At 45.9% G+C, this 13,861-nt stretch overlaps 1 protein-coding gene across 1 annotated transcript; it reads right to left on the reverse strand.

The window, feature by feature from the left end:
- Positions 1 to 235: 235 nt before the first annotated feature.
- Positions 236 to 2,784, reverse strand: SOWAHA (sosondowah ankyrin repeat domain family member A). The gene has a single exon (XM_049872570.1). It carries the CDS (start codon positions 2,439 to 2,441, stop codon positions 738 to 740), a length of 1,704 nt encoding a protein of 567 aa, XP_049728527.1. The 5' UTR covers positions 2,442 to 2,784; the 3' UTR covers positions 236 to 737.
- Positions 2,785 to 13,861: the final 11,077 nt, after the last annotated feature.

Here is a 13,861-nt window from a genome sequence, read left to right on the forward strand (position 1 = left end):
AGTACAGCTGAAATTAATTACATTCACAATGGTCACAATGGTTATTCTGTGTTCAAGACTCTCCAGAATCTTGATTGCCGAAATGAGGTAGATGAATTTTTAAGGGTTTCATTGGTTTGGACTAATTTCTTTTATATCTTGATCTATTTTTTTTAAATATAATTCCAAAATACTTAGCAAAAGATTGAAAGTGTCTGAGCACTTTTTCTAAAAATGGAAAAATACAATTTCACAAGGTTAGATTTATGAAAGTTGCTTTGCCTCATTTTAATTTACAAACAGGATAAAACCATCGAATTACAAAACCACCACCTATTTTAAAGCTGACAAACAACCCAACATAATCCAATATTTAAAGAGACCACTGCCTTTGCTTTAGTTCTGGTTTGGGAGCGTGTAGATGCGGAAGCATCAGGTTAATTCATGCAGGGGCCAGACCAGCTGCTGCCCCCTTAACCTTTGATCCTAAATTTCAAGTGTCCTCCAGAGATTGTGGAGTTCCTCATTGGAGACTCTCATTGAGATCTGTAATTCCAGCTCCGGAGACAGGCCTAACCTCAGACAGAAGCTTGGAGGCATAGGCCCACCTGGGTAAAACAGACTGCAGTGGACAAAGTTGGAAACAGGATACAGTGGGTGTTGCAGAATACAGTGGGTGCTGGGCCACGGCTTACGGCACACCTAGGCTGTGGAGGAAAGGCCCAACTGGATCAACCAAGCTGTCGCCTCAGAGGCTGTCAGGTTGTGGGGGGCAAGCTGGGCATTAGCCCGGCTAGGGGCCCTGAAGTGGCTCGACGAGAGACTTCTGGGAAGGACGGAAGGCCACTGCGGGTCTTGGTCTTTTTGCGTGGAGCCATGGGTGAGGCGCCCAGGAACTTGCTGAAGGAGCCGGACTTCCTCAGGCCGCGAGCCAGGTCCTGGAGCATCAGGTCGTCAGCCAAGACGCCCAGAAACGTGCTGGTAGTGGAGCTGAGGATGGTGGCGGCCACCTGCACTGGGGGCCGGGCCGCAAGGCTGCAGCCACCGCCGCCGGCGGCATCCGGCTCGGTCGCCCCGCGCAGACTCGGGTCGCCGAGTAAGCGGCGCAGCGCGTACGAGGAGCCAGGCCGCAGGTACTGGTAGGCCCGCCGCCCGCTGTGGTCGCGCACGTGCACCTGCGCACCCAGGCGAGCCACCAGCAGCACCGCGGCGTCCTCGCGGCCGTGCAGCGCAGCCAGATGCAGTGGAGTGTAGCCGCCATGCGAACGTGCGTTCACGTCCACCGGCGTGCCGCCGCGAAGCGCAACTTCCACCAGCTGCTGCACCATCTCACTGTCGCCGCTCTTGGCGGCCCAGTGCAGGGCAGTGAAGCCCGATATGAAGTCGCGCTTGGCTGCCAGGCCGCAGTCGCGCAGCAGCAGCCCGTGCAACTGGTGAGTCCAGCGGCCACCGGCCGCCCGCACTAGCCACTCGTGCTCGGCCGGCTCCAGGGGCAGGGCAGACGGCGGCGGCGCGGCTGGCACCTCTTCGGCGTCGGGGCTCAGGAGACGCGGGCCTGCGCGCGACAGGCGCCTCAGGTGCGGGGAGCGTCCTGGGCCCAGGCTGAGGCCCAACCCGGACTCCTCCACTGAGAGCCGCCGCAGCAGTAGCGGGGAGCCCCGCGGGCTCGGCTCCTCCGAGAGCTGTCGGCGCAGGCCGTGCTCCTCGCCCCGGACCCGGAGCGCGGCGGGGCCCGGGAAGCAGCGCACCGGCAGCATGCACGGCTTCGGCGGCGGCGCACGCGGAGTGGGCGGCGGCGGCCCATTGGCAGTCCCCGGGCCAGGTGCCGGGTCTGGCAGCTCTGCGCGGGGTGAGGCCGCCTCGGACTGTGCTCTAGACGGTTCGGTCACGTCTGCGGACAGTCCCTTGAAAGGCTGGACTAGCTCAGAGGAGGGAACCCCGTCGTCCGTGGGTCCCTTTGACTGGTGCTCCGAACCCAAGCTCCCCAGCTCTCCACTTGGCTGAGCCGGCTCAGAGGTCTGAGCCCCGGGGGGATCCTGTGGCTCTGGTGGGGGGACTAGATCCTCTGGTGGTTCCTCTGCCTGCTGGGGCGACCCCAAGGATGGAGCCTCCGGACCAGTGGTTGTCCCCAGTGAGACGGAAGTGATCTTTGACACTGGGGAGGGGGTGCTGGGGACGCAGGAGGGCAGGGCCTGCGGTCCCAGTGGGGGCCGCGGCTTTTTCCGCAGCACCACGAACTTGACGCCGTCGAACTCCTTCACCACCGCCACATCGTTGACGAACTGCTTGAAGCGGTCCCTGCGGTCGGCGCGGCCGAGCGGGTCGCCCGCATCCAGCAGCGGCTTGAAGCGACTCAGCAGCTCGGAGTTACGCACCTTCCCGCCGCGCTCCTGCAGGAACCCCAGCACTGCCGCCTGGCTCACCCCGGCAGCCGCGGCAGCGGCGGCCGCGGCTAGCGCCATGGTGGATCTCCGCCCGGAGTGGAGCTGGGGCCGCTCCCTTCCTCTGGCTTTCGGTTCCTGGCTTCTGGAACAGGTGGACGCCGCGGCGCCGACCCGGACACGCCAAGGCCGCGCTCCCCTGAAGGTTTCACCGCAGACTGACGGGCGTGTCTCCGAAGCTGGTCATGCCAGCGCAGCCGGCCCAAGGTGTCTGGGGGCGAAAGGCGCTGGGCAACGCCGCGCGCGCCCCGCACCAGCGCCCTGCTGGGCCCCCAGCCTTCTGGGATTGGTTTCTACCTTTACGTTCTGTCCAGTGGGCGCCGGGCTCCATCCCCCGTGCTCGGTGCTCGCCTTACAGGTGACAGCTGCCGCCAGCGCCGCAGAGGGGGCGGGGGTAGTGGATATTCTCCTCCCTCCAAACCTGGAATTAAAGGCGCAGGGCTGCGAGTCAGCCCTGGCTCCCTGTTGCTAGGTGGCTATGGACATCGGGATGCCACGGTTGACTAGTCAGGCAAGGACTTTTATTCCTTTAAGAAACATTTACCCACCAAAAAACACTGGGTGGTGATTTAAAAGCAATAATTTATTATTTAAAGACGATACCTCTCAAATTTCCGATGTGTTTCATACATGAAAACTAAGCGTCACGCAATTTACAGCAAAAACAGTTGGCTGTAAGTAGCAGTGAACATTAGTTGAGGTTTAGAAGGGATTATTAAATAGCATTTTTCCTCATTATAAAATAATGCATTTCACTAGAATTTTGGGGAAAACATAAAGAAGGAAAAACATCACCTGAAACACCATTAACATTTATTTTGAAATATTTTCCTTTCCCCCACTCACATGTGTATACATGTTTATGCAAAGTTGGAGCCATGTTGTCTTAAAAACTTCATTTATTCAACAAATATTCATTGAGCACCTACTATGTGTATAAGGAGCCTGGTGGCCCAGCCCTTGGGCACTGGGCTGCTAACTGAAAGGAAGGTGGTTCTAACCCACCCAGCAGCTCTGCAGCAGAAAGACCAAGAGAAAGACTTGGCGATCTGCTTCCTCTGAAGACTACAGCCAAGAAAACTCTATGGGGGCAGTTCTACTTTACCACATGGAGTCACTATGAGTCAAAATGGACTGGGTGGGGCACCTAATAACAACAACCTATGTGTGAGGACTGTTTGGGGCTGTTGAATATATCAGTGAGCACAACAGACAAAAATCCCTGCCCTAGTAGTGCTCAGTAGGGTTGGGGAGGGGGCAGGGCAGGGAGGAGGACAGAAGAAATACAGTGAACCTGAGAACTGTATAATATACTAGACAAGTACTACAGAAAAAATAGAGCAGGGTAAAGGAGATGAGGGGCAGGTTGCAATTTTGAAAAGCGTGGTCAGACTAGGACTCATTTTGAAGGTGGCAAATTAAGCAAGGGAACAGCCAGGGCAAAAGTGGGATCAGTGTCTTAATTTAGAAAACGATACTACAAATATATAGCCAGAGAAAGCATATTGTAGTAGTCAAGAGAGAAAGGCTCTGGAGTAAAAGTTCTGAGCTTGAATCCTAGATCTACTTGAGCAAGTTGCTTGGCCTCTCAGGGCCTGAGCTGTCTTATCTGTAGAGTGGGGGTTATAATAATATTAGTTGACTCATCAGATTGTTGTGAGGATTAAGTGAGAAAATGAACACAAAACACAGCATAGGGCTTGACTCACAGTAACAACTCAAATTATTATTGGTAGTATAGCTGTTACTATTATTATTACTAACTGAAAAAAGAAAGAACGCAGTAAAATGTGAGGTTGACTTTGTCTCCAGCACCATCTCTAGGACGCATACAAATTTAAACTTCTTTTCCGCCTCACTTTATATCAGGAGCATTTTCCCAATGACAATAACTCTTCTTCAAAAATATATGATTTTTAATGATTTCATCAAATGAAAGTATTACATTGTTTTCCTACTGTTGATTATTTATATCGTTTTTATTTTTTAATTCTTAGGAGTGGTGCTACTTATATATAAAATGTTGTGCATGTTTCTGGAGCCCTGATGGCGTGGTGGTTAAGAGCTTGGCTGTGACAGTAGTGGGTTTGGTTTGTTTTGGTTTATATTTCTGATTGATTCCTTAGGATAGAATCTGATAAGTGGAATTATTAGGTCAGAGGGATTTTTTTTTTTTAAGACTCTTGAAACTTATTGCTAAACTGCTTTCCAGAAAGGTTACAGCTCCATGAAAGTACCCTGTCTTTCCCTCACTGGCATTGAGTAGTATCTTTTTATTTTTTGATTTGCCAATTTGAAAGGCAAAAAAATGGTATCTCACCCTAATTTACATTTATTTTATTACTAGCAAAGTCAAACTTTCCCCCTTCTATTTATTGTCTATTTGAATTTGTTCTTTGGGCCTGTTTATTTCCTTTATCCATTTATTAATATGTTTGTTGTTGATATTATTATATATGTTGTAAATGTTTTCCCAGCTTGTCATTTGTCTTTTAATATTTTCTGATGACACTTTCCTTTCTAGACCACAAGTTTTTAATTGTAAATATTGTATCCTTTTAGCTTGAAAATGTGAGTGCAAAGTAAGAAGGTACACATCCCATTTAAAAGAGAAATTTTAGGACCAGTTCATCCTGTAGTATTAAGCAGTCTACATCAGAATGATAACAGTGCCTTTGGAAGAAGTCTTTGTGCTTTTAACATGTGATGATACTGTAATGAACTATTATTTCTGTCTAAATAAACCCCTTCTTTATGCTCCAGCTCAAGTTCCACCCCTGTAAAGCCTTCTGCAACTGCCCCGGGTATATCATCTTCCTCCTTTGCATTCTTTCCATAATTTAATTCAACAAAGATCTATTGAGTGTCTTTGCGTGCAAGGCAATGAATCAGGTGCTCTGGGAAGAAAACACAGTCTCCTGAGGAGCTTACCACCTGGTAGAGAAGAGAAAAACATACAATTAATTATGTTACATAGAAAAATGCAATGAGTGCTCTAGGTGCTTACCAGCTGGTTGATTTCAATCCAGGTAACCTGGGAATCTTCAAGAAGCAGGTGTATTTGAAGGACTGCTACCCTGGTAGGCTCTGAGAACCTGATAGGCAAAGGTTTGGAAGTGGGGCCATGAAGGCTGAATTCAGGGTTAAGGAAGTAGGCTAGTATGTTTGCAGTCTGGGGTAGATGTCAGGGATATGAAGAAGATAATGTTGGAAGTAATCTGAGGTCATTGTTGGAGGACCTTATGTGCTAGTTTGGACCTTACACGCTAGTTTGGACTTTATCCTGTCTAAGAATGCCATTGAAATCTTTCTTTCAAGTAACTTTGATTCTTTTCTGATTATAAAAGTAATGATTTCCCAATTCTCAATATTTCCAAAATGCAAAAAGAAGAACAGATCACATGTAAGACAGTTACTCTTAATGTTTTGGGGGTTATTCTGTCAGGAGTTTTTCCATGTATTGCCATAGCTATATAAAAACAAAACAACCGATTGCCATCAAGTCAATTCTGACTCATAGTGACCCTATAGGACAGAGTAAAACTGTCCTTAGGGTTTCAGTGTCAAAACAAAACAAAACAAAAACCCAATCTTTGCTTTTGAGTCAATTCTGACTCACAGTGACCCTATAGGACAGAGTGGAATTGCCCAAAGGGTTTACAAGGCTGTAATCTTTACAGAGGCAGACTGCCACAATTCGAATCTCCAGCCTTTTTTTTTTGGTTAACAGCCAAGCTCTTAACCGCTGTGCCTCCAGGGCTCCGTTACATACATCCTCATAAATATTCTATACAGATGGGATTAGGCCACACGTTATTTTGTAACCCGTGCTTTTTACTGGATACTGTAACCAGTGCTGGAGTGGGGAATGGGTGGATGAGGGGGCCCCGGGAAGGCCACGGCAGGGTTTCTTAAGAGATGGTGAGGGCTGAACCAGGATAGTAGGGACAGAACGACAGAATGGATGCCAAAGATGTTTCAGAAGTATAGCTTGCCGTATATTGCCTGTTTTAAATTTTTAAGTCCCATTCCTTTTGCTGTGATTTTCATTTCAATAGCTCAATTAACTTGAAATTTCATCATTGCCCCTCTCCTGTTAAAGATCACTGATTTATGTGGTTTGAACTCATGTTGATTATGACTGAAAATTAATTGCTTGTACAAGCAAGGTTTATTGACAGTGCTTAACAAGCTTCAGGCTCTGACCTACACAAAGAAACTTGCCCAAGGTCACAGTTAATAATTGGCTGAGCCCAAACTTGAATTCTGTTCTATGGAGTCGCTATGAGTCGGAATCGACTTGATGGCACTGGGTTTGTTTGTTTTGGGCTTTGTCATTTTATGTGCAAAATTAGGTCACCAATTATCTTAAATCAATGTTCTGAATATTTAATAAGCAAAGTTGGGAAAAACTCAAATAAAAAGCTAGCTTAAACCTTCATGATTGTGCATTTGAACATACTCTGCTTTAATATTTTAAGTGATTAGTTTGTAGTTTGAGCACACATTTGGGTGAGGATGCCAATGACATCTAGTTCCTTAGGCTGCTTTTTAATTCACTGGTGGCCTGCTGCCAGTGAGGCCATTGAATCAATTCTTCCAGTGATCCAGCAGTTTGCCTGTGAATACTAGGAAAAACAAAGTGTATATTTATAACAAGAGCCAAATTCTATAATATGTCTTGAACACATGACAATGTGATAGGAAGGCTATTTGTTTTTATCTCAACATCTTACATTTGAAGAAGGCCCTCTGTATTTGTAAAAGCCACATTATTAAATAAATAAGAAATAAAAAAAACCCTCTATAATCTGAATTATATAAACAATAACAACAACAACAAAAAGCTGTTGCTGTCAAGTTAATTCCAACTCATGCCAATCCTTTGGAAAGCAGGTCTCCAGGCCTTTCTTCCAAGGTGCAAGTTCAAACTTCCAGCCTCTCAGTTAGCAGTCCAGCACTTCACCATCTGTGCCACCCAGGGACTCCTTATGTTGCACTGCCTATTCCAACCCCCACTACCCTCTGGATCCCACACCTGGGTCCCCACAGAGCATAAAATGAATGCTTTGTATTTGTAACTGTCTTATGCCATGTCATGGGGGCTTGTGCTGCTAATCAGCCCTTTCCACTGGGTGTGGTTTACCACAGTCTTGTCTCTTCTTCCCCTGGTGTGTCACTAGCACACCACCATTGGTGGAGAAGAAGGGTGTCTGGGGCCCCAGCATGCAGGAGCTCTAGGGACGTGAAGGGAATGGGCTGCCTAGCAGTAGCTGTAAAAAGGCTTTGCCCAGATATCAAGTGTTTTTGGAGTCACGACTTCCGGAACAAATCGTGTTTTGTTCTTGCTTACCAGCATAGAGGAAGCAAGAGGGATGTCTTTTTTCTCATGCCTGTGGCTTGTTGAGCCAATTTCTTTCTGAGGTCAAAGGGACTTTATTCCTAAATTTTAATGACAAATGTCAGATCCTTTGCCTCTGCTATAAGCTGAATTTTCGTATCTGTGATTCATTTTTCAGGCTGCTTCTCTGATCCCTCAGGCGGTTGCTAGGTTGCTAGGTAGGGAACCAGCTGGCCTGGTCCACAGAGACTTTGAAAGCTGTGTGATGGCTGGGGAACCGTGAGCCATCGTTGCCCTTTGCTACCTTCAGTCATCGGTTCTCTGCCTGCTTTATTCTCATATACGAGTTCTGACTTAAAATATTCTTTTTTCCCCCCCAAGAGGGACATTTTTAGGCTCGGTTTTCCTTTCACATGGCATGACTGAATTAGGAAGGGCCTAATTTGAGAGACCCGCAAAGTACTATTTTAACCATTTTCTTCATTGTGAAGTAGAGTCCCTGCTTGAGTTGGGGTGGACAAATCAGCAATTGAGAGGCCATACTTCCACTCTGTTATCACTACTGTTCAGTTGATCTTAGAGATTACAGCCCCAAATGTTTGAAAATGTGAAGTCCGCCAGTGGGATTCAACTTTGAAACAAGATTCTCCTCATCCTGGCTTTGAAGATGGACAGGTAGAGATAGCTCAACTCTTGCCTAACTCTTTGTTGTACTAGTGTACCATGTTTAACTAGCCGTCCACATAGCAACTTGGGTAAGGGTAGAAAGGATTCTCAAACATCAGCTTAATCCAGCTTCCTGTTTAATGGTTCTAAGAGCTCATTAACAGAGCACAAAATAAAATAATTTGAAGTTGTAAAAGACTGAAACCAAAAGTCATGTGTTGATTGAGACCCTCCCTTAGAGGGAATGTGTTTGGGGGAGGAGTCATGTTGAGGTCTGTGAGGTAGTGATGGGCGAGGGAGAGATTTAAAGGAGTTTAGAGTGAGCAGAGGAGCCCTGGTGGTACAGTAGTCAAATGCTGGGCTGCTAACTGAAAGGTCAGCAGCTCGAATCCACCAGCCACTCCACGGGAGAAAGATGTGGCAATCTGCTTCGGTAAATATTACAGCCTTGGAAACCCTATGGGGCAGTTCTACTCTGTCCTATAGGGTTGTTATGAGTCAGAATGACTCCACGGCAATGGTCTGGCTTATGAATTAGGGTGAGCAGGCAGTCAAAGTGCTAGTTCCAGCTCCTCAGAAGACCCGCTTGCATGCTACTTTGAGACTATCGGCTAAGTAAATATTGAACTGCTAACAGCCCTCAGTAATAATTTGTGGCATTGAACAATAAGCAAGAAATGAGAAGATGGATTCTACCTTTGAGGCTTTGTGGTCTGGGGAAGAAGTCATCAATAGCACTGGTTTCACATATCTGACTGAATATCAATGACATACCTGCAATGCTAAATGAAAACCAGGGTGAGTGTAGGTCTCTGTGAAGCTACCTATTCCCACGAAGGCTCAGGCTCCTGGGAGGAAGGTGCTGTGTCCTCATCAGTTGGGGTATAGCTCTAAATGTTCAGTAAATATTGAAAATGATGAAACAGTAATGACTTGTCACTCTCATTACTTTGATTTTTCTTTTCAAAATGGGGAGAGAGGTTACCGGCTACATACCTCATAGCCCTGGAGTGAGAGTCAGTAAACAATTTGGATATATTACAACAGGTTAAAGTGGTCAAAGAGTCCTATAATTTCAAGAACTAGGAGTGGGGCCATGGAGAGAGCTGCTTTTCTGGAACTTTTCTCAATGTAAACTTAGTTATCTTCTCAGATGCTGATTGAATGGAGGTGAGCAGGGCTTCAATTCTAGATAGAATGGCTGGAGCAAGAGCAAGGAACAAAAATACAGATGGTCCTGGGGGCGCTCAGAGTAGGAAAAGCTCTGCTTCATCATCCTCTCTCTAAAACACAAACCACTGAGGCTGAAGGCTTCTCTCAGAGTTGCTGGGAGGCTGCCACTCAGCTATTCACAGGCTGCACCGTGTTCCTTCCTCTCTTTTCCCTTCTCCAATCTTTCTCTCTTTAGCAAATTATGATAGAATTTCCTAGGCAGAATAATCCTTTCTTTTTTAACTGGAAAATTTTGGCAAAATGTCACAATGTTCTAGTGTCCTAAGAGCACAACATACTGGGTCTTAGAAACTTTCCAGGGGAGAGACAATAAGACCATAGTCTGCACAGAGCCTTCTGTGTGGTTGTGACAGCAAGGACAAAAACAATCATGTTAATGTTGGTGGTTGGGATTGGCCTTTTTTGCTGCTGCTTCTTCTGGTGGTTTTTCACTATTCAGTCTAAAAATTTAAAGAGCTTTGTTTGTGTCTCTGTTAAGAGAAAATAGTTTATCAGCTCCAAGTTAACAAATCCTATGTCCTGTTTGTCACTTTCTGCTTAGGAGGTTAGGAGGAAATGTTAGGTTTATCCAAATCTTGCTGGAATGGAAGCTGTTGGGAAATGAATGCCCTGAATTGTGAGTGGCCATATGGGACATTCCTCAAGTCCCAGGACTCAGGTGGCCCGAGCCTGCAGAGATGGCCTAAGCCTATCTCAGTGAAAACCCATGGCTTTGGCTACATGTTGGAAAGTCCTGATGTGTGAATTAAATCTGGGAAACAAAAATTCTTCTACAATATAAAGATATCCACGATCCAAGCAAGGCTCCTTGTTCTAAGAGGCATTTTATGTGATGAGATAGCAGGTCACAGGGGCTTTTTATAGCCCTTAGGGTAGGGGGTAATTCTTATTTATCCACTCACTGAAATTCTGGTTCCTGTCTTCTCCACCATCCATGATAAATTTTCACTTTCTCTCCTCAGCTCCTCCCCAACACCTCACCCCACGACCACCCTGCAACTTGGCATTCCAGGTAGTTACCATCAAGCTGATAGAGCTGACAAACAAGGTAAGGCCTCTTCATACTTCCACTTAAAAAATAAATAAATAAAACCAGTTGCCGTTGTGTCGATTGTGACTCATGGCTACCCCACGTGTGCCAGAGTAGAACTATGCTCCATAGGGTTTTAAATGGCTGATTTTTCAGAAGTAGACCACTAGGCCTTTCTTCCGAGGCATCTCTGGGTGGAACTGAACCACCAACCTTTCAATTAGCAGCCAAGAACTTTAACCATTTATACTACCCAGGGACTCCAATTTCTACTTCAAACCAAAAAAACCCAAACCTGTTGCCATCAAGTCAATTCTGACTCATAGGAACCCTATAGGACAGAGCAGAACTGCTCCATAGAGTTTCCAATGAGTGGCTGGTGTGTTCGAATTGCTGACTTTTCGGTTAGCAGCCAATGGCTTAACCACTGCACCACCAGGGATACAAAGAATAATAAGTGATAGTGCCTATCCTCTAGGAAACAATAGTCTGATGGGAAAGAGAGACACGTAAGTAGAGCTCTCTGGGAAGATGTGCTCAGGGCTAGATGAGAGATGTGTTAGCATGCTGGGGCAACCAGAGGAGGGAGCCCCTCCTCTGGGAGAGTCTGAAAGCTTTCTGAGAAGATATGACATTTGAACTGAGTAGTGACCAGCAACTCTGCAGGCTGGAAAGGGAGAGAAAAGCATTCCAGGCAGAGGCATAAGCATAAGCAAACCATGTGGTGTGTTTGTGGAAGACCAAGAAGTTCAGTGTGACCAGAAAACAGAGGTGAGGATGGGGAGCTAGAGACCACAGAAAAAGGTTGGAGAGGGTAGTTGGGACCAGACATATCCTTGATGACTCTAACTGAACATGTCCAAGCTGAACTGGCTATTTTCTTCCCTAACCGTCCTACTCCTCCCCAAGGACTCTCCAGCTCATAAAAAAGACTATCACCCGCTGAGCTGGCAGGGACCTGGGAGTCAGGTGTAACTCCTCCTCATCCCCTTTAGTACCTCCCGCATCCATCCAACTCTCTCCATCCTGTGTCACCCAGGCCAGGCCATCCTCATCTCCAGACTAGACATCTACAGTGTCCACCCACCCAAACCTCCCTGCCTACAGTCTGTTCTCTACCTGTAGTTAGAACAATCCTTTTAGAACACAGATCTAATCATATCGCTCAGCCATCAGTATAAAACTCTAAACTATTTTAAATGGCTTATAAGAACCTCTATGATACAGCTTCTGATCCAGGTAATAGCATGCACAGAACGCCTTACATTGGGAAGTGGTAGTGCCCTGACTCAGCATTCCCATCTCCAGGCCTTTTCCCCACAGGCAGCCTCCTTTGGCTGAGTCTGGACTTTGATACTTCTGGTGGTTAACTCCTGTTATGGGTTGAATTGTGTCCCCTCAAAAGATATGTTCAAGTCCTAACCCCTGTATCTGTGAATGTAAGCTTATTTGCAAATAGTCTTTTCAGATGTAATTAGTTAACATGAAGTCATACTGGAGTAGTGGGCTCTACTCCAACATGACTGATGTCCTTATAAAAAGAGAAGAGAGGCAAAGAGACAGACGCAGAGGGAAGATAGGCATGTGAAGACCAGAAGAGATTAGAGTTGGGCTGTCACAAGTCAAGGAACGCCTGGGGCTACCAAAAGCTGGACGAGACAAGGGAGAATCTCTCTCTCTCTAGAGCCTTTGGAGAGTGTGGCCCTGCCGACACCCGGAATTTAGACTTCTAGCCTCCAGAACTGTTAGACAATAAATTTCTGTTGTTTTAAGCCACATAACTACCAGTTGCCATTAAGTCAATTGTAACTCATGGTGACCCCATGTGTGTCAGAGTAGAACTATGCTCCACAGAATTTTTAATGGCTGGTTTTCTGGAAGTGTATTACCAAGTCTTTTCCAAGGAGCTTCTGGGTAGACTTGAATCTCCAACCTTTCTGTTAGCAGCCAGGTGAGTTAACTGTTTACACCACCCAGGAACTCCAAATAAGGCTTTAGTTGACCTATATTACCTTCCATCTCCCTTCTCCATGCCCGGACTATTCTTACTTCCTCCCCAGGTATGTTCTGCAACCTCAAAAGCTTTATTTCAGCCTTAATTTCTTGCTTCATCAATCTTCAACAGTACCTTCTGACTTACTATTTTGTGAGATGAGAACATTAGTGCTTCTACCCTACCAGCCACCTTCCAAGCCCCAACCATTCCTTGGCTATACCTTGACTTATATTTGTGAGTTTGATAGCATTTATATTCTATTCACCCATAGTGAAATCTTCTATAAATTGTTTCTAAGTTGATTCTGAAAGGCAAAGGAAAAGGTGACTCTATAATAACCATGAAAGTACTGTTCACTGCAGCTTAGTTCTGTGCTGTGTTTGGTTTGCCTAATATTTGGGCCAGGCCTTTCCTGCCTGGTTTTTCTGGGAGTGCAGTTGCCTTTCCTCTTTTTTTTTTTCTTTTTCATTCTGTGTCTTTTTGGTATCCTTCAGCTTCCCACTGGGGAAGAAAGACCTGGCGATCTGCTTCCATGAAGATTACACTCATGAAAACCCTATGGAGCAGTTCTACTCTATAAATTCTATTGTAATTGCTAAAGAGAATCAGAATTGACTTGATGACAGTGGGTTAAGTTTCCCAAGCCATCAATCATTTTAGCTATTCGAATGAATCCCCCCCTCAACCAAGAACCCACCAGGCAATCTGGCTGGTTGCTGCCTGGGCTTGCTGTGCAGCTGCCATCCTAGGACTTCCCTTTAACTCCTCTTCTGGGTTGGAGCCACTGTTCCTGAGAGCCTTATCTTTTTCTTTCTCTTGGCAACTTATGTCATCAAGTAACTTCCTAAGAAAAGGTACTGGGGCGGGGGGTAAGTTTTATTGCTTTTTAACTTTTTTTGTTATGGAAAACTTCAGACATAAAAGTAGAGAAAATAATATAATGAATTCTCATACATCCACCAGCAAGCTCCAATAATTATCACCTCACGGCCAACTTTATTTCCCCTATATTCCTAACCACTTCTCACCACTCCCAAATTATTTTGAAGCATATTCCAGATTCTATATCACCAGTAAATATTCCAGTATGTATCTCTAAAAGATAAGTGCTCTTTTAAAAAATGTAATCATTATATCATCAACACACTTAAAAATTAGCAATAATTTCTTTTATT

Source organism: Elephas maximus, chromosome 2 (genome assembly GCF_024166365.1).
Source record: "Elephas maximus indicus isolate mEleMax1 chromosome 2, mEleMax1 primary haplotype, whole genome shotgun sequence".
Classification (NCBI taxonomy): domain Eukaryota; kingdom Metazoa; phylum Chordata; class Mammalia; order Proboscidea; family Elephantidae; genus Elephas; species Elephas maximus.

Coding starts and splice junctions, on each gene's coding strand:
- SOWAHA (XM_049872570.1), bottom strand. CDS start 2,441: ATGGCGCTAGCCGCGGCCGCCGCTGCCGCGGCTGCCGGGGTGAGCCAG.